Genomic DNA, 19,692 nt, shown 5'->3' on the forward strand with positions numbered 1-19,692 from the left:
TTTAAACTAGCAGAGTTAATGAGACCCTCGTGTGGCATTAAAATGGCCTTTTTATTTTAAGACAAATAGTCAGCTCAGGTTTGCAGCCCAGCTAACTGTGCCGAAAAGCCAAACTAAACGTTACAGCGGCAGCCCACACTTTGGAACGCAGTTTACGCCCAGCAGCTATAAATCAGCAGGGAAGGGAGCGGGGTCCAAGCAGAGAAAGAAGAGGTAGGAGTATAGGGAACTGCCTTAAAGCAAGTCAAGCCATTATTTATTAATTATTTCAACTCGCAATTAATTCCAGATGGCTGCAGCCACAACACTAAAAGCCCAGTTTTTAGGACAAATTAAGAACATCAATAGGGTAAGCAGTTATTTCAGGAGTGCCACATATAAGGAGTGCAGTTGCTGGTCAAGGACATGTGGAGTGAGGTGGTCCTTTAGGTAATCTGGTCCCAGCTTGCTATGGGCTTTAAATGCTAAAAATAAGACATTGAACAGCACCCAGGAGCATCATGGCAGGCAGTGCAGCCCCCTCGACTTAGTCCATCTAGTACCTTTACCTTATATTTTTAGCATGGTTACACTGAGGATGGGCTACCTCCAACCACTGGGCCAAAATAGGCCCACCAGGAGTCTTAATTGGGCCCACAAGACTTCTTTCCTCAGCCAAAACAATCTGCCTACACCGTTTTTGTAGGCCAAATTAGGATTCCTAGTGGGCTTAATTTGTGTGTGGCAGTAAAGCTACAGCTGCAAAGGAACAATCAGAAGCCTTAGAACACACTCCCAGTTATTGTTGTGCAAGCGAGACTTACATTTGGCACCTTTTATATTTGGCACCAGATGCAAGTCCCCCTGGTATTGGTTCCACTCAGGAGCTCCTGAGCTGAGCTGCTGAGTAGCTGGTCTCTGTTGAAAGCAATGCTTTCGTTTAAATTCAGCGCTGACTGTAAGCCCATCTTTTGGCAAGGGTATTTGCATTCATGGTTTGAATACAACACTTAATGCTTGCTCCTGATTCTTCCTTTGACGTTGAATCACTGACATAAGCATCTTGAAATGTTAAAATGTTCCATCTCATTTGACATCCGTTCCATGTGAAATTGACACTGGCTGAATTTAGACCAGTTCACAATGGCGTAGTGCCAGATTTTGAAGTGCAGGGAGCTCATCAGGATAGTCCCTGGAGATTATGATGATTAAGATTTCTTACCCGCATTTCATCCCAGGGAGAGGTACAACAATTAAAAAATGAGATATTAAAATTAGATAAAACGAATTACAATCTGAAGGAATGGCTAGACAAAATATGGGGCATGGAAACAACTATAGAGGGGCAGGGGCCTTCAGTCTCAGCAACTGATCCATGGGACAAGGGTCCCTGTACTTATTAGGCCTGACACACTGCCAAGCTTGTGCAGATCCTGTTCTTGCTTTAAAAAAAAAAAAAAAGAGTTAACTCCAACATGCACAATGTGATTCACTGCTGGCTTGCTCCTGTCAATAGAGCTCAAGCTCTGTTATTTCCAGCGATGACCCAGATGGTCTTATAAAGTGGGCATTTGCAAATTCCAACACACACCAATTCAGCAACTACCAACAAGTGAAAGAAGAGTACATGGGCCACACTAGTTACTGTAATGACTTCCTTTATTGTGTGTGAAACATATGTTGATGCTTTGTGCTTCATTGGCAGGCATAACAAAGGTTCCGGGGTGGGGGATCCTTTTCTGACAGACCCCACCTCCATAGTGCAGTTTCCAAGCCATTCACTGCCCTGGTTGCTTCTAGTGGGTCAACGTCCTTCTTGAAATGTGGTGCCCAGTATTGGACAAAGTGCTTCTACGGTGGCCTGACTAGCACAGAACAGAATTGAATTGTTGCTTCATATGGTCTGGTAACAGGGCCCTTTTTCAGCCGGAACTTGAAAAATAGAACTGTTTGGAGATGATGTTTCTGATAATCTAGCTTAAGAATGTGTTCACTTTTTAAATAGTCACAGCACACTACTGATTCGTGTTCAGCTTTCTGTCCTCTGGGACACCTATATCCTTTTCCACATGAACTGCATTTTTAATGGAGACTTTTGCCTTAGCATTAGTCCAACAGGTGCTAGTTGTTGTCATAACTTTTCAAACTTACTGAAGCAACTTTAATTGCTATGGAATGCATGCAATCAGACTCACATTTTGCTTGTGTATGATTTAAAAATATCTGACATGCTGATGTACGAGAAGAAAAGTTTAATCAGTGTTAATTTGCAATCCAGTCAAATTATTCTGTCACCCAGTGGGAAGCTCTGATCAAAGAGGTGTGTGGCCTAGGCTACAGGTTGTTTGGAAATGGTAACATTCAACAGATTTTTGTTCTTTTATAGCTTGGATGGGGAACCTGTGGCTCTCCCAGGGTTGCTGGACAACAACGCCGTCATCCCTGATCGCTGGTCATGCTGGCTTGGGCAGATGGGAGATGTGAGTCTAGCAACATCTGGAGGACCACAGCTTCCCCATCTGTGATTTATTGTTCTGATCTCTGTTAGCTTCCCCAAGAGAGCCAGGCTCTTACCTGCCTGTCAAATAAATTGATTCATTTCTGCACTAAATAATGAGCTGCTGATAAACTGTTAGCCTTGCTCCATCTTTAATGTTCATGTTATAATGTTTAGTGTGTATCCTTCAACTAAGAGCATTGGTTTTAAACAAATTGTCAGAAGAATATTTTTCATTTCCATTTGCTTCCCCAGCTGGGTCCCACCTCCCTCTTCCCTTCCACAAAGCCCTGGCAATTTCAAATGCTCCTTAAGCTCTTACATTTGACTTGCAAACAATTATTGCAGTTTTTTTATCTGGTACTGTTACAAAACAATCAGTTTTAGGACAAGGATATTTATTTATTTATAGCTAAAATTGTCTTTTTTCAGAGAGCAGGCTCGAGCCACCATGAAGTCTAATAGCTTTACTATGGCATAGGTTTTCATGATAGAGAATGATTAAAAAAACAGGATTAATTTTTTTTAATCACAGCAACAATTTTGCCCACCCACCATCCCAAAATCTATTGACATTTTTTTCCTCCTGCAAGGAAAATTATTTAACACATGACATTTGTGTCAATAAAGAATAAAACTTAGTAGAGGATTTATCCTGATGGAACAGTGAAGCAGATCTTATCACCCAATCCTTTAGGTATCCCTAGCTGTGACACAGTGTGTAATCAATTGCGAAAGATAAACCTGTATCCTCTGCCTCTCAAGCAACAAGCACAGTGAGCTCAGTCTCCTAAGTTGCAATTCCTTGCTGTCCTTCCACCAGCAGGTGAAGAATTTTGTATTCTAGCACGCTTTTTTAAAAAAGCAGAGGGCCCTTAATAGTGTTCTGTGTTTTTAAAAGCTATCTGCATTTTAATAGATATGTTTTTATATTGCACTAATTCCATAGATAGTTTGATTATTATTTTTATATGGCTTTAGCTAGGTGTGTTTTAGCTGTAATTTTTGTGCGCTGCCTTAGGTCCCGGTTCTGGGGAAAAGGTGGAATAGAAATAAACTAAAATTTCCGTTTCTTGAATAAGTTTGCAGGCAGATGAGAGCCACCTAAAGGTGAGCCAATGCCACTACCTGCCTGGCAGGTCAAATGTTATTTGGAATCCACACAGATAAACCATTCCCAGTAATGCCCCCTTCCCATTCTCCTTCTACCCAACCAGTAAATTTAGGTACATTCACATTAACACTAAGGTAGGGGTTCATTGATAGAGGTGCCCCTACATTAGGGAAGCCTCGAGTGTGTTCAGAGCATGTTGTACATAGGTTGTACATAGATTATATACATATTTTGACAGCTGGGTGGAGCCACCTAGCTGTCAATCAGCTGATCTCACTATGGTGTCAAGTGGCAGAGCAAGCTATGCTTTGAGTGTCAAGCCCCACTTTTGGTAGATATCAGCTGCACTACTAATTTTTTGCTTGCATCAAGCCCCTACAAAGGAAGATGCGCATGGACATTTTTCCTTTGCAGGAGTAGCTCAAGTGTTGCCAGCTTGAATTCAGGTCAGCATTGCAAAGTATCTAGTCTACAAGGTCTTGCTATAATTACTGATATTTTGCCATGCAGTGCAACAGAAGAAATCACCAAAATCAAGAGACGTTGTGTGTGTTTTTTACTCAAAGGAAGAAGCAGGAATGCGTTTGGCAGTACATTCCCAATTCTTCTTCATTTTAGCCGAGGCTTGAAGATTCCTGTACCTGATGTTAAATATGAGCTCAGGTGCAGGAAAAGTAAGTGTGTTTTGCCCCAAACTGCCTGGCAGGCTAGCCTCTGGAGTTCCCAGAAGGTTGAGGTTTCCTACTTCTTCATTAAATGTTGTTAGGAAAAGGACGACTTTTTTCAGCCAGAACTTGTCGGAACTCAGTTCCAGCATCTCTCGGGTGGACCATTCTAAGAGAACAAGGGAAGCATTTGTGGTGAGTTGCGGCACCTCTTTTTCTATAAAAATGGCATTGGGGAGGACAGTACATGAGGCTGTTATTTTTAGTGACAACCACACATCTGGAGTAATGTTTCCTTCCAGACTTCACTGTGGCAATGGAGACGAGCCATAGCTCTACACTAAAGTGGATGCTCTGTATAAATAAATAAATAAATAAATAAATAAATAAATAAATAAATAAATAAATAAATATCCCAGGTTCAATCCCAGGCCTCTCTAGGCAGGGTTTCAGAAAGGCTCCTGCCTTCAACCGTGGAGTGCTACTGTAAGTCACTGTTGTCAGTACAGATGTAGAGCAATTGTTCTGACCTGGTATATGACAGTTCCCAATGCTCCGTTGAATTTGCAGTCTTAGTTCTTTGCCCCAACCTGAAAGCTTACTTGCCAGCACAGCTTTTATTATCAGACCATTAGTGTAATAATCAACAGAAATCATTTTCATGGTTGTCTAAATAAAGGGTCGCCGTTGTAAGAGAGCAGGAAATAAAGCTGGAACACGGTTCCTAAAATGGGAACATGCTACACCAGTTGCTGATCGATTCCTCTAAAGCCATTTTCAAAAAACAAACAAACACATGCTACTGTTGTTCAAGCCTTCCAATTGCTTTATGGTAAGCCAAGGGGAGGTTTTAAGCTCTCCATATGCTGCCAGAACAAAACTTACAGTGCTAAAAACTTTCAAAAGGCTGTTTTGTTCAGGGGGAAGAGGGGAAACTCAGTGCCCCCATCCTTAATTATTTCTACATCTGAAAACATTCCTTGCTTTTATGTATGGGTCTAAATTATGGGTGCTTGTGATTGATTGATTGATTGATTGATTGATTGATTTCTGTACCACTTAATATATTTAAAAATATTGTGAAGTGGTGTGCAGAAAACTGAAGCAGCAGACAACTTAAACAAAATATTACAAAAAATACACAGTTACATATAAAAAATGTTGCATTGACACAGTGTTACTAATATATATAAATAAATATCAGTTCATTTTCCTTCTGACACATCTCCCCTTTCAGCCTCTGAGTTCTCACCCAGGGTTCAGACACACTCTCAGTTCACACACAAAAGTCTCACAACAAGAAGAATTCCTGGAAACAGCAGACAAACTCTAGTCTGCCACTCTAGACTGTCTTTTTATCATAATTTATTGTATTTACATTGTGTAAAATATGTAGGTGACAGCTACCTGAGGACATTTGTTATTAGCTTTTGTGTTGCCAGGCTTATGAACCTCCTAGGAAGAAATAGTTGTTCCCACTTATTGCTATATTAGTAGAAGAAACTGACCTAGGTAAACTCACTACTTAAACTCTTCAGGTAATTAAAAACTGTGATTTTGTTTTTCACTCGTATTGATCTGTCTCATGTAGTACTGTACTGAAAATCCACCCACTCACCCCCAGGTTGTTGTTGTTTTACAATTCTGCATTAATTGATGATAAAAGATATTGTATTTCGATCTTACTAAAGAGACAGAGAGATGTGTGAAATTATTATGGGTGGAGTGCAGAGTTTATGCCATGGCTATTTACTTTTGAGGTAGCTGTGGATATTTGTGAGTGTCCTTTCTTGATTCTACAAATTATTTCACCAGTGGGTCTGCAGTCTTTAGAATTCCTGCATTCCCACACTTCAACTAAAAGCCAAGGGGAGACATCGTGAGGTGACCTCTCCCATGGAGCTATCTTCAGAGCAGGAAGCGTGGATAGCTGGGAAGGCTGCAGAGTGCTGAAGAAATATTAGCCAGAAAGAAAAATGGAAATATCACCTTTGACCACCTCTCAACAGGGGTGTGAGCTCAAAAGCCCACACCCATTGAAATTCTAAAGAACTTCTCGAGTGATGTGAGGATGAGACAGACAAATGGAAGCTTTTTTACAGAGTTAAGGGGGGGAGCCTTAAAAAATTGGAGGACAGATTTCAGCACAGCAGTAGTCTCACAGATTTAAGCACCAAGGAGACATCAGGAATCTTGTTCAAACAATTCGCATAATAGTAATTGATATCATGTGCTTCTGCCTGCCTTCGCCTTCCTGATTTGCCTGGAGAGTCTTAATGGTAGTATGAGCACTTTTATGATGCCATATTCATTTCTTTATAATATTCTTCCATTGCTTTTTTTAAAAAATGAGTTAATCCTATGTAAAAGAAAGTTTACTTTGGGGAAGAAGTACTTAGCTTAGTTGACATTTTGCCTGGAAAAAATATTGACTGTGCATCAGCCAGTTTCATCCCTTCCTCTTATCTCCAGTTGATCTTATGGAATAAATTATCATAATGCTTGCTGCAATAGATCCTTGTTTGTTGTTAATGTGATGCCAAGAAAATACATGGTGTTTGTTGCCTCCTGACATTATAATTAAACATAGATTTGGCCTTTTTTATTTTGTTTTGCTTCTATCTCTAAATTTAGAGTAAGGATTATTGTTTCTTCATTGAGCAAATAACCAAGGGATGGGGAATTTGAGGCCTTCTGTGTGTTGTTGGACTCCAACTCCCATCAGCCCCAGCTAGCATAGCCAATGATGATGGAAGTTGGAATCCAGCAACATAGGAAGGGCCACTGGTGCCACATCCATGAGTTAACCATATATTTTTCACTGGTTATATGAACGTCATGAATAAAATTAGCCCTGAGTTGCTGAATATATACTGAACATTTTTTTGCATATGTTAATGTCTTCTATTGGAGGCAGAACATATTTCATCCATTTGACCTTGTCCATTCAGACTGTATGCCATAGGAACACAGGCAGCTGCCTTACACCAAGTCAGACTATTGAACTACTTAGCTCAGCATTGCCTTCACTAACTGGCAACAGCTCTCCAGGGGTTCCAGGCAAGAATATTCCCCTGCCCTATCAAGAAAAGCCACAGATCAAACCTGGAACCTTTTGCTCTCAAAACACCGAGCTTCTCACTTATCAACAGTTTTGAAAAGCCTGGGATTTTGTGATGTACTAGCCCTGCATAGTTTCCTTAAAATATGTATAGTGTGTGTGGGGAAATGAAACAGGTGTCTTTAAGGACTAGAATCTGTTTCCAGCTGGCTCGCCCCATTCATCTTCCTCTCAAAATATCACCACCACCTGCCAGAATCGTGAGCTCAGCCACATTCATCTTAATGCCAGATAGAAATATTTTTAAAGAAAATCCCCTGGATGAAAAGGACAAATCTAATCACTTAATGAGTACTCTAAATTTTGTTGTGCACCCATTGTAACCAAGCAGGTTAAGGCATAATAATCTCATTAACCTCACTTTGTTAAAACATCAATTATCTAAGTACAGTATAGCAGGTTTCTTCAAATGTCTCTGTGCAGGAAAGATGGCAGCAGTTGCAGCCCAGTGTGACTGTGGGTGGGTCAAGGGGTGGGTCAAAGATTTCCCGTGCAACCAGCTGGTGGCAACATCAGCCTTGGCTGGCCATGGGGAACATCAGGACTTCAAAATTTGAACTGGCCAGTCACTGCCAAGCTAGGGGACTGTAGTGTGTGGCAGACCTAACTGAAGCCTGGCTTCACTCAGGTCAGCTTGGCAATTGTCAACAGATGTCCCACTCATTCACCCTGCATGTTTTGGCCCCGCCCAAAAGAAAGTGGGCAGTGCATGTAAAAGGTAAAAAAAGAAGGTAAAGGACCCCTGGACGGTTAAGTCCTATCAAAGGTAACTATGGGGTTGTGGCACTCATCTCGCTTTCAGGCTAAGGGAGCCAGCATTTGATCACAGGTAACTTTCTTTATCATGTGGCCAGCATGACTAAACCGCTTCTGGCACAATGGAATACTGTGACGGAAACCAGAGCGCACGTTTACCTTCCCGCCACAGTGGTACATATTTATCTACTTGCACTCATATGCTTTCAAACTGCCGGGTTGGCAGGAGCTGGGACAGAGCAATGGGAGCTCACCCCATTGCACAGATTCGAACTGCCAACCTTCCGATCGGCAAGCCCAAGAGGCTCAGTGGTTTAGACCACAGCACCACCTGCGTCCCTTTACCTTAGTGCATGTACATGACCTTGCTGTGGGGTTTGTCACCGTATTTGGAACCATGGAGGAATTTGCCTGCAGACAAATTGGACCAGCTTGGAGGTTCTGCCTACCTCACAGCTACTGTCACAAGTTGCCAGAGGAAAATTCTATTAGGTTGGATCCTTAGTCTAAACAGAGAGAGAGTGGGAAGGAGCCCGGCCCTTCTATTCACAATCAAAATATCAAGGTAAAGAAGTCCAAGGGGAAAGATTCTGTCCAAATGCCCAGAGAGGGGGCTCATTACTACTCAAATGTCACCCTGGAGGGATCACCCATATTTGATGTGTTTCATATGGGACCAGCAACACCCGTCTTATGTCAGAATATATTCTTTTCCAAACATTTTAATTCTTGTGGAAATAATAATATATTACACCGCTGGTGCCTCTTGACCAGCATTTTCAGCTTGCCCACACTGCTTATGACAACTTGAACAGCGGCAAGCATGTTATGGAAAAATTGTGACTGATGTTGCCTGACAGGATTTGTTTTTGCTTATTTGCATGAGTTGCTTGAAGGATAATAATTTGCCCACCTTAATGGGGGATGCTGTGGAACTAACATGCTTGAATGTCAGAGGAAAATAAATTCTGTTTGCTATCAGTGTTTTCATACGAACACAATGGGAAAATGTATCCATGTTGCACTAATGGTGTTCTTTTTGCACTCAAATAATTATTCCCCCTCAAAAAAGCCTTAATTACAGCAGGAAAATAATGACCCTTAAGCACTTTGGTTCATTTCTGTAGCCACCCTGTTTGCTGTCACAGATCACACAACAGGCATGAGTAAGAAGCTGCTAAATTGCTTGATGGATATAAGCAAGCAGTTATTCCATTGTGTTAAGTTTTCAAAGCATCATACTTAGGCCTCACCTGCTCTATATATTTAAAGCAGTATCATAGGTCTTTAAACAGTCATGACTTCCCCAAAGAATCCTGGGAACTCTAGTTTGTTAAGGATGCTTAGAGTTATTAGGAAGCCCCATATTCCTCTCACAAAGCTACAGCTTTTTCAGAGTGATTTAAGAGTTGATCCCCCTTCCCAAGGAACTCTGGGAATTGTAGCTCTGTGAGAGGAATAGGGATCTCTTAACACCTCCCAGGGCCCTTAACAAACTACAGTTCCTAGGGCTTTTTGAGGTATGATACTTCTTTAAATGCAGACAAGTGCAGACAAGGCCTAGGGCTGAGGAGCCCAAGGTTCAAATCCCCACTTAATGATGAAGCAAAAATGATCCATGTGGATTAGAGAAAAGGAAAATAGAAAAGGGAGCTCTTCCTGTCTCCTAAGATCTGCACGCTTTCAGGAAAGGTGTTGTTAGTATAGGGGGAGGAAAGCTGTAAGGAAGCATCCAGAGAAAGACAGGCAGACAGACAGAAGCCTCACTCCCCCCCCCCCCCAAAAAAACACCACAATTCTACTTCTTTGTGTGTTTCCCTAACATAAAACCTTCCTCATTTCAAATCTCCAACCACACTGCTTGGTTTTCTCTGATATCTATGCTGAATCACATTACTCCTCATTAAAAATTAGGCCTTTATTATGACTTACATAACGATTCTGAGCCTTCTTTGTTCCTTTTCCTTTAATTTTCATGATTGAATCCTTCTGCTTCCCTTATCAAAACTAGGTCAAAAATTATAGCCAAGCCAGGAAGAGCCACCTTGAAACCATTTGGTTTTGGCTTAGATAGGTTGCAAATTAACTTTCCTCCTTTTTCAGCTTCTCTAATGCTGCAAAGTAAAATCCTACTACGGGGAAAATATATTATTTAAAGGAAACATTATATTCTAATTTTGCAAGCATACTTTTGGGACATTAAAAAAAAATGGGCCACCCAGCCCCCTCTCTCTTGAAGTCAAAGCTCCCACAGTGGGACCATGCAATGTCAACCTTTCAGCAACAAACTTACAAGAGAATAAAAAGGGGGGAAATAGAGAGAAGTGTTGTATTTTAACTTAAAACAGCCAAAAATTTATCTGGACCTACTTGCTTAACTCTGAAATTATACATTGATTAAAAGTGGTGTCCTTTCACTCTAAGAGATTCATGTTCACATTTGAGTTTAACGCAAAGGCACACACTTGAGTATTGGACATCAGGGAAAGACATCATTCTGCTCAACCTTGAAGTGCCCAGTTCATATTTTAGATTCTCTCCCCCCCCCCCCACACACACTTTCACTCAGTCTTTCCTAGTTTATAATTGGAACACTTTTCCATGAACAGCTGCTCCTCATTTTAATCAAAGAGAAACATAGGTAGCTCTGAACTCTGATCAGGGAACACGTATATTCAGAAGTTACCCAAAGATATCAATGGACCAAGATAATAAGCTTTCATTCCCAATTAACCAAAACTTCTGTGTTGTTCCAGCACAGGCTTCAGTGGGTCATGGGGATAAATTCTCTTCTCCCTGCTTTTAATGAGAAGAGGAAGTAACCAGATTTCTCTTGCCTAGAGGGTTCCTTTGGTCCTGCTGTCAGAGAGCTGTCAACCATCCAGATGCCCATTTTCATGGGCCCATTGGGGCCCATTGTGGTGTTTATATCAAAGTTTGGAAGGAAGAATAATCTCTGTAATCATAATGACCACCCTGGGTTCCTGAAATCAAAGTTTGGCTCATGCAATAAGCAGATCTGCTCCTTTTGTACAGTACCTCAGAACCCAGAAAATAAGTCCAGAAAAGGCATAACTAAGAGTAATGTATTCTGTCTTCATTTATTTCAAAATATGGCAAGTTAGCAGAGTTAGCCCAAGACATTTTTCTTCCTGAGGCAAAGGATGAGATGGCTCCAACCAGGCTGGCAAGTGAATCTTACTTCAGTACCGGCAATGGGATAGCATCCTCTTCCACACCTGAGAGTATTCAGCTCACTTAGGTGGGACAGGGCATGCACAGATTTGTCCTTCATCACTTTACCATCACTCCCTGTCCCTTAGCAATTTCTGCCTGAGGCAACTGCCTCACTCATCTTAATGAGAGGGCTGGCCTTGTAAAACATCCTGCTGTGTTGAGTGCCCTCCAGCTTACACTGCTTAGTGGTACCTTGGACTTCATCCCCAAAGTCTAGGCCTGGGCACTGGACAAATTTGAGTCAAGATCAAGGGGTCAAAAGAGTGTCAACTGGAAGAGAGTTTATTTATGTTGTTATTACATCTTTTCCCCATCTTTCGTCCAGATGGCATACAATTTTTCCTCTAGGTAATTTCCATGGCTGAGTAGGGATTTGAACCCGGGTCTTCCACGTCCTAGTCCAGCTTTCTAACCAGAACGCCATACTGACTGTAGATGGGTAGCCGTGTTGGTCTGCCATAGTCAAAACAAAACAAAATTCCTTCCAGTAGCACCTTAAAGACCAACTAAGTTAGTTCTTGGTATGAGCTTTCGTGTGCATGCACACATACCAAGAACTAACTTAGTTGGTCTTTAAGGTGCTACTGGAAGGAATTTTTTTTGTTTTGGCCATACTGACTGTCCACAACTTTGGCTTGTACTTCACTGACCTGATTTCACCCACAGGCACACAAGCATCCTACTTGGCCAAAAGTGGAAACCATGGAGAAACTACTTCTTTGACTCTTGCTGTATTCCTTCTTTTTTGCAGGTGCGCTTGGAATGGCCAACAGACCTTGCTGTCAACCCACTTGACAATTCGTTATATGTTCTGGACAATAACATTGTGCTGCAAATTTCTCAAAATCAGCAAGTGCGCATTATTGCAGGCCGACCTATTCACTGCCAGGTGCCAGGCATAGATCACGTTTTGGTCAGCAAAGTGGCAATCCATTCAACACTTGAATCGGCAAGAGCCATAGGCGTATCTCACAGCGGAGTGCTGTACATTGCCGAGACTGATGAAAGGAAGATCAACCGCATCCAACAGGTTACAACTAATGGTGAAATCTCCATCATAGCTGGAGCTCCATCGGATTGTGACTGTAAGATTGACCCCAATTGTGACTGTTTCTCTGGTATGTATTAAACGAGGGTGCAGAATCTTTTGGTACAATAGCTGCTTTCCCTTCTGGGCAGCCTTCCAAGAGACACATCAGTGGTAGATGGAGCCAGAGGCAAAAGTTGATAGAGCAGGGAATGTAAATGTTATCTTTGTACAATACGCTAGATTCTACATACTAACTCCTCTCTGTCCTCCATCCAGGCAAACATGAAGCATTATCATAGTTCAGTGACATAGTTCTGTATATAATTTCAATAAATAAATAAATAAATAAATAAATAATAATAATAGTCCAGCCAGACAAAAATACTCAGGACCTCAACTTCATGACCCAATTGCTTGATGTCATTGGGACATCAGGTGATTGCAGGTAGGCAGTCCTCCCACATGTCAGATGTCGCCCACAAGGCTAGATCCTGATATGGATGTGGCCCACAGAACCAAAAAGGTCACCATCCTTGACATAGAGACTTATTTGAAGTAAGAAGTGGTATATAAATTACCTAATTCTATAATACAGAGTCAGACCCGTGGTCTATCTAGCTCATTGTTGTCTACACCGTCTGTGGAAGTGGACCTACATTTCAAGTTTTTTAAAAACGTGTTTTTTAAAAAACAAACCTGTGGGTCTTTCCTATTGCAACCTGGAGATGCTGGGGATTGAACCTGGGACCTCTGCATGCAGAGCTTATGCTCTGCCACTGAGCTGAAGACTTTTAGTTTGATGTAACAGTTTGTCCCTCTGATCTCCACAAAGTGCCCTCAAAAGCTTTGAAATCTGAATTTCTGAAGCAGAGGAAATCCCAAAGAATTCATAAAAGTATGTAAAAATCCTATTTCAAGCTATCATGTCTGTGCATTTTACATTTCCACATTTTCCCTTCAATCTTCATTCTGGCATCCACTGTTCACAGTTTGAATATTCAGATGGTTGGATACCATGATCCTATGGTACTGTGAGGACAGATTCATGCAATAGTAGTGCAGTCATCATCTCTGCTGTGCAATGCAATATTTCTTGCACAGGGCACTGTTGACGTGTCTCAAAACAGGTTTCAGGTCAGTATGAGCCACATTATCATATCCATAGGATTGGATTGAGCTGTGTGCAAAATGAAACAATTAGCCAGCTTGGATATTACCCTCATGCTGAAACGAATATGCCTCCTGTATGTCAGTCTAATGTTCATGCTCCAAAAACATCATTAGGAAATGGGGATGAAGAAAGGGCAGTTGATTCATTTTTGGTGGTTTAGTCAACTATTCCAGGGGTCCCCAAACTAAGGCCCACGGGCCGGGTGAGGCCCGAGGGACTCATTTATCCGGCCTGCGGCAACGCCCGCTGTCGCTGTCTGCTCTTACCGGTGCTGCGCTGCACAGCTGCCCACTTCCAGATCAGAGCAGCACCGGAAATAGCTTGTGCGCCTGCACAAGCGTTATTTGCACATGCGCAAGTGTTATTTCCGGTACACATCTGGGTCGAAGGAGGCCCGTGCACATTCACACAAGCTATTTCCGGTGCTCCTCCAACCTGGAAGTGCACCAGAAATAGCGTATGGGCACGCGCTTCTGCCGCCCTCTGGCCCACCGTGCGATCGACACTGGAGACACCAGCCCAAGGTGTGGTAAGTTTGCTTACCCCTGAACTAATCCAATAGCAGCAGGAGAGAGAGGATGTAGTTTAGAATGGGGAGCTGCAAACCATCGTGTTTCCGAAGGAGGGGAAAGAGAGTAATAAAGGGCATGTAAACAAATTTCTGTGGGAAATGGTTTACTTATCTGGATGTGTTTAGCCTAAAGAAGACTAAGAGAAGACATCGTAGTACCATTCTATTATTATTATTATTATTATTATTATTATTATTATTATTAGTTTTATTTATTTATTTGATTTATGTACCACTTTTATCTTCCAAGGATCTCAGTGTGGTGTACATAGTTCTCCTCCTCCCCATTTCCTCCTCATAACAACCCTGTGAGGTAGGTTAGGCTAAGAAATGATGACTAGCCCAAGATCACCCAGTAAACTTCATGGCTGAGTGGGGATTGTGAACCTCCTGCTCTCCCAGGTTCTAGTCTAACACTAACCATTATGCCACACTGCCCACTAATTACCGTATTTTTCCATGTATAAGACTAGGTTTTTCTCCTAATAAATTATGTCAAAGATTAGGGGGCATCTTATACATGGATAGTGCCAAGGCCATTTTCTTAAATCTGAGTCCCCCAAAATAGGGGGCGTCTGATACATGGGGAAATCTTATTGACGGTAAAATACAGTAATCGCTTCCCATTAGGCATCCCAAAGCATTTACAATATAACATATATAGAACAGTTACATATCTAGAAACAGTTACTTTAAAATGCTTTTATAGAATCAATAGAGAAGGTGCCACACTAAATACCATGTAGAATTCACCTCGTGATAGTACAGCATTTGCAGAATGCTCTCTCCTGCAGAACACAGTGATTACTTGTCTGTGTAGCTGGTGAGATGATTTTATAGGTAGTCTAGTCCCGCCAAAACCAGAGCCTTGAGCTTAGCCCAGTAGCTAATTGACAACTAAAGGTAAAGGGACCATTCAGTCCAGTTGTGACCGACTCTGGGGTTGCGGCGCTCATCTCGCTTTATTGGCCGAGGGAGCCGGCGTACAGCTTCCGGGTCATGTGGCCAGCATGACTAAGCCGCTTCTGGCGAACCAGAGCAGCACACGGAAACGGCGTTTACCTTCCCACTGGAGTGGTACCTATTTATCTACTTGCACTTTGACGTGCTTTTGAACTGCTAGGTTGGCAGGAGCAGGGACTGAGCAACGGGAGCTCACCCCGTCGCGGGGATTCAAACCGCCGACCTTCTGATCGGCAAGTCCTAGGCTCTGTGGTTTAACCCACAGCACCACCCGCGTCCCCAATTGACAGCTAGTGCTATCTAAAAACCTGTCATATAGAAGATAAAAGAACTGGAAGCAGGAGCAATAGGCAACAGGGTAGACAAAAGAGATGTGTATTAATCCAACACATTTCAGATCCTACTGGTCATTCTTAAGAGAAATTCAGAGATATGAAGATTCAGTAATTAGTTGTGCTGCTTCTTTCCTACATGTTGAATTAATAAACAGGGAGTTCCATTATTGTAGCATTATTTATAACATAAATTAAACTTGTTCTCCGTAATTAGAACCAATGGGTTTGGGGAAGCAGATTTTGGGTAAATGTGAGGAGAGGGGTCCTATCAGTACAAACTGTTTGACAGTGAAACTGTCTACCTTCGAAGGTAATAGGTTCTCCCTTGCCAGAGATATTTAACCAGAAGCTGGATAAATGTCTGCTAAGGATGCTGTAGTTTCATCCTGCTTTTCAGATCATGCATGTAAGGTGGTGTAGATTACGTGACCTACAACGTCCCTTCCAGTTCTTTGTTTCTGTGATTTTACTCATTTTTCAGGACTGCAAAATCACCTGCAAAAAGGACCATGACAAATCCCTTGTCATCTACAAAATGATGTGTCTGCTAATGGAAGTGGTAATGAAATTAGGACTGTGAGATTAACGTCACAAGAAATCCTGAGTCCTGTGTTGATGGTCATGCTGGATAGAAATGTACAGAGAGGGATTAGGATCATGCTTTTTGGCATTACATCAAAGGATGAGGGGAAAATTGATTCAATTCACATTTATATGTGAATTATACCTAATTCACATTTTCTAAAACAATGTGTGAACTGAAACACAGCCACCCTTTGAAATTTACACTTCTCTGAATTTTGCAGATCTCCAGCCAAGTAATGTTTGAATAAAATGCATATACTAGGGCAAAGTATGCATAACTAATACATATATTGATGAGAATAACATATAAAATGCATGAAGAAAAACTGCTTTGCAAAAATGTGTATTTTAGTCAAAGCCACATATTAAGCGTGCATATTAACACTAAAATGCTGACAGATTACCTGAGGAATTAATTAAATAAATAAATTGCAAGCTGATATGGAAATGTGCTCACTTTTAAGATTGGAAAGATAAGGAACTGTGAGAAAATTAAATTGACAGATATGCATATCCCTGTTTGATCTCTCTGCATTGATCATTACTTCTGCACTTAACATGCATAGACTCCAACACTGGTAAGGATCTGAATGCACAATCTGTCCTGCAAAAATGGAAGGGCACCCATTCAAAATCAGTGCAAGTATGATTCCTACCCCCACATACACACACAATGGATGTATGGATCCATCTACTCCCATACTGTGCCAGTTTTACATGCCTGTAAACACAAGTCTATTGCACCCCTTATTCCCTGGGTTCTTTTTTTTAAAAAAAACTTGAAAAATTCACTTACCAAACCCCTCCACTAAAATATGGATTCCTGAATATTTTTATATACATTCCCCCATAAAATACACATTATTTGTACACATATTTTGGAACCAAAAGTGCATTGCAAAATTCAGAGAAGTGCACAGTGCAAATGTTTACATATTAATGCAGGAAGTGTAAATCCGGTTTATCTGCTTAAAAATTCAGGTCAAACAAAATTCTCCTCCATCCTTGTTCCACGTGCACATTTCTACCTTTTTAGGGTTTCTGCACAAGTGTCCAGTCTTCATTCTACCTGGGTCCCCAATTTGTTTTTTCTCTTCCATTTCCTTATTCCAAATGATGAAGTACATAAGCATTCATGTAACAGAAGCTGTTCATCCTTGAGCATCACCTAGTGAATGGCAAATGATGTATCTCATGTCATTTTAGGCTTTATATCAAAATGAGGAAGATTAACCAGCATAAGATATTGGGTGACTAATCTTGCCTAGCATCACCATAATTTGTAGTGTGTATGTTTTACAAGAGGGACGCGGGTGGCGCTGTGGGTAAAAGCCTCAGCGCCTAGGGCTTGCCGATCGAAAGGTCGGCGGTTCGAATCCCCGCGGCGGGGTGTGCTCCCGTTGCTCGGTCCCAGCGCCTGCCAACCTAGCAGTTCGAAAGCACCTCCGGGTGCAAGTAGATAAATAGGGACCGCTTGCCAGCGGGAAGGTAAACGGTGTTTCCGTGTGCGGCTCTGGCTCGCCAGAGCAGCAATGTCATGCTGGCCATGTGACCCGGAAGTGTCTCCGGACAGCGCTGGCCCCTGGCCTCTTGAGTGAGATGGGCGCACAACCCCAGAGTCTGTCAAGACTGGCCCGTATGGGCAGAGGTACCTTTACCTTTACCTTATGTTTTACAAGGTCTGCCTGGAGATGGGGTGGGATGCATAGTGATTCTGAACAACTTTCACATGCTTTTTGTTAAGCATGCAGATGCTGTTGTAAGAGAATCAAATTGCTAAATGATGCCACAGGAGGCTGATGGGTAGGACAAAGAAAAAATAGTTGACAACATGCATGTTTGGAGGCATATATAAGACACCTGTACCCTGAGGATGCATGATGACACAGGGCTCCCCTTTTCTTTTCTGATTATCCTCTTCTGGACCTTTTATTTTGTTTATTTTATTTAAAACATTTCTGCCCTGCCCTTCATGACTGATTACAGGACAGTTCATAACATTTCAAACAAGTTTCTAAGAAATGTAACTGATTAAAATGAAGGGGGGGCCCAAAACAGCAACAACAACAACAGTGCATTAGCTCATTTCCTCTAAATGCTTAGCATTAACAGTCAGCAAATGCCTGGGTGAACAAACAGATCTTTAGCAAGCATTAAAAGCTTCTCAGACTCAGTGCTTTTCTTATTACAGGGGAGGGGAGTGATTCCATAAAACTGGGTGCCACAACAGAAAGGTTGTCACAGAATGGATTTCAACTGGTTGCAGCTAGCCAGGAGGGCCTCATCTGAAGATCTCAACATGCATGTGTATGGGATCTTTGTGCTTGCTAATCGGTAGTAATGGATGGTTGGACTTGAGAGTACTGCAAACACTGAAATAAAACTTCTACTTCCTACTTGAAATAAAAGGTTCTTCTCTGATGCTAGCAGAAGGTAGCTGGTGTGGGCAACAACCACATTATTAGGTTCAAACCTTGATTTGGTGCTTTGGAAAGAACTCTCAATTTGAAATGCTTTGTAGGCTGGCCAATTTGACTTGACTTCCTTCTGAGTCCGCTTTGTTAATCTGCAGACTTGGTGGCCCCTGCATGTTGGATAAAGTCCACAAAGTTTCAGTCAGATAGGTCCAGTATTTTTGTGTGTGCTGGGCACCTGTAAATATTTTCTCCTTTTTTTTTTGTTTTGTTTTAATGACATATCTCTGGCTTATTTATTTTGGGGCAGAATAAGATGCCATTTTCAGGCTAGCTTTCCCCTCCTTTCATGGGTGGGGGTGTAAAATGAATACTGCCAAATTTCAGAAGAATAAATGAAGCATTTTCCCAAGAGTATCGTGAACAGTTTTGGAGTATGTAAATAAGGAATATTCTAGTCTCCCTTTATAGTTTGTGGGCAATTGGTCTGCAGGTTGAAGAAACATCATTCCCACTTCACCTCTAACAACCTCCAAGGCATATTCCTTCAGCTCAGGATTCAGGATGTGGCTGAACCCAGTTCATACCCCTAGAAGACAGGCTATCATGAACAGATAAAATAGCCTATGAACTCATGGGAAGATAGGTCTGCCTGAAGACATAGACTTTCATCTTCCATGAGCTTCCTCAGTGGTTCAGAACCTAGGGCAAGCCATTCTTGACACAGAAGTTACTGCACCTTTATAATCTTGATGGCATTGGAAAGTTCTGGGTCTTTTCTTTCATTACATTCCTGCATTGATGGAAGAAACTGCCTTGGAGGCAGCTGCTAAATGGCCAAGCAAGTCTTAAATGTTCATCAGTGACAAAATAATTCAGTTCTGGTACAGCAAACCTAAACACAATGGGTCGGATCTAAATTTAATAGACCAATTGAAATCAATGGGACTTCAGTTAGCGATGACTAATTTAAGTCCCTTTGATTTCAGTGAGCCTGCTATAAGCTCTGATAAGTCTGTATCTATCTCCATGAGCTCGTATTTAAAACCATTTTACATATACTCTACTGGACTTTATGAAATGCAACAAACTCAGTTTTTTAGCTTATGACTGTATTCCTATTGCTTACTTCACGAATGGATTTTGATTCAAGAAGGCGTGAATTTTGCAGAGGAGAGCATATTTGTCTGTGACCTTCTTTGTGCCCTGGGAACTTGAAATGTAGTAGCTCTGCCCAGCCAACAGCACTGTGGA

At 41.7% G+C, this 19,692-nt stretch overlaps 1 protein-coding gene across 8 annotated transcripts in view; it reads left to right on the forward strand.

Annotated features, from left to right (window-relative positions):
* The window catches only part of TENM1 (teneurin transmembrane protein 1), a 388,748-nt gene that overhangs the window by 321,106 nt on the left and 47,950 nt on the right, over positions 1-19,692 (forward strand). For all 8 annotated transcript variants that reach the window (XM_077922107.1, XM_077922113.1, XM_077922110.1 and 5 more), the window contains one exon: positions 12,121-12,487. In XM_077922107.1, coding sequence (XP_077778233.1) covers positions 12,121-12,487 — 367 coding nt within the window. The remainder of the gene's footprint in view (positions 1-12,120; positions 12,488-19,692) is intronic.

This window comes from Podarcis muralis, chromosome Z, assembly GCF_964188315.1.
Source record: "Podarcis muralis chromosome Z, rPodMur119.hap1.1, whole genome shotgun sequence".
NCBI lineage: Eukaryota > Metazoa > Chordata > Lepidosauria > Squamata > Lacertidae > Podarcis > Podarcis muralis.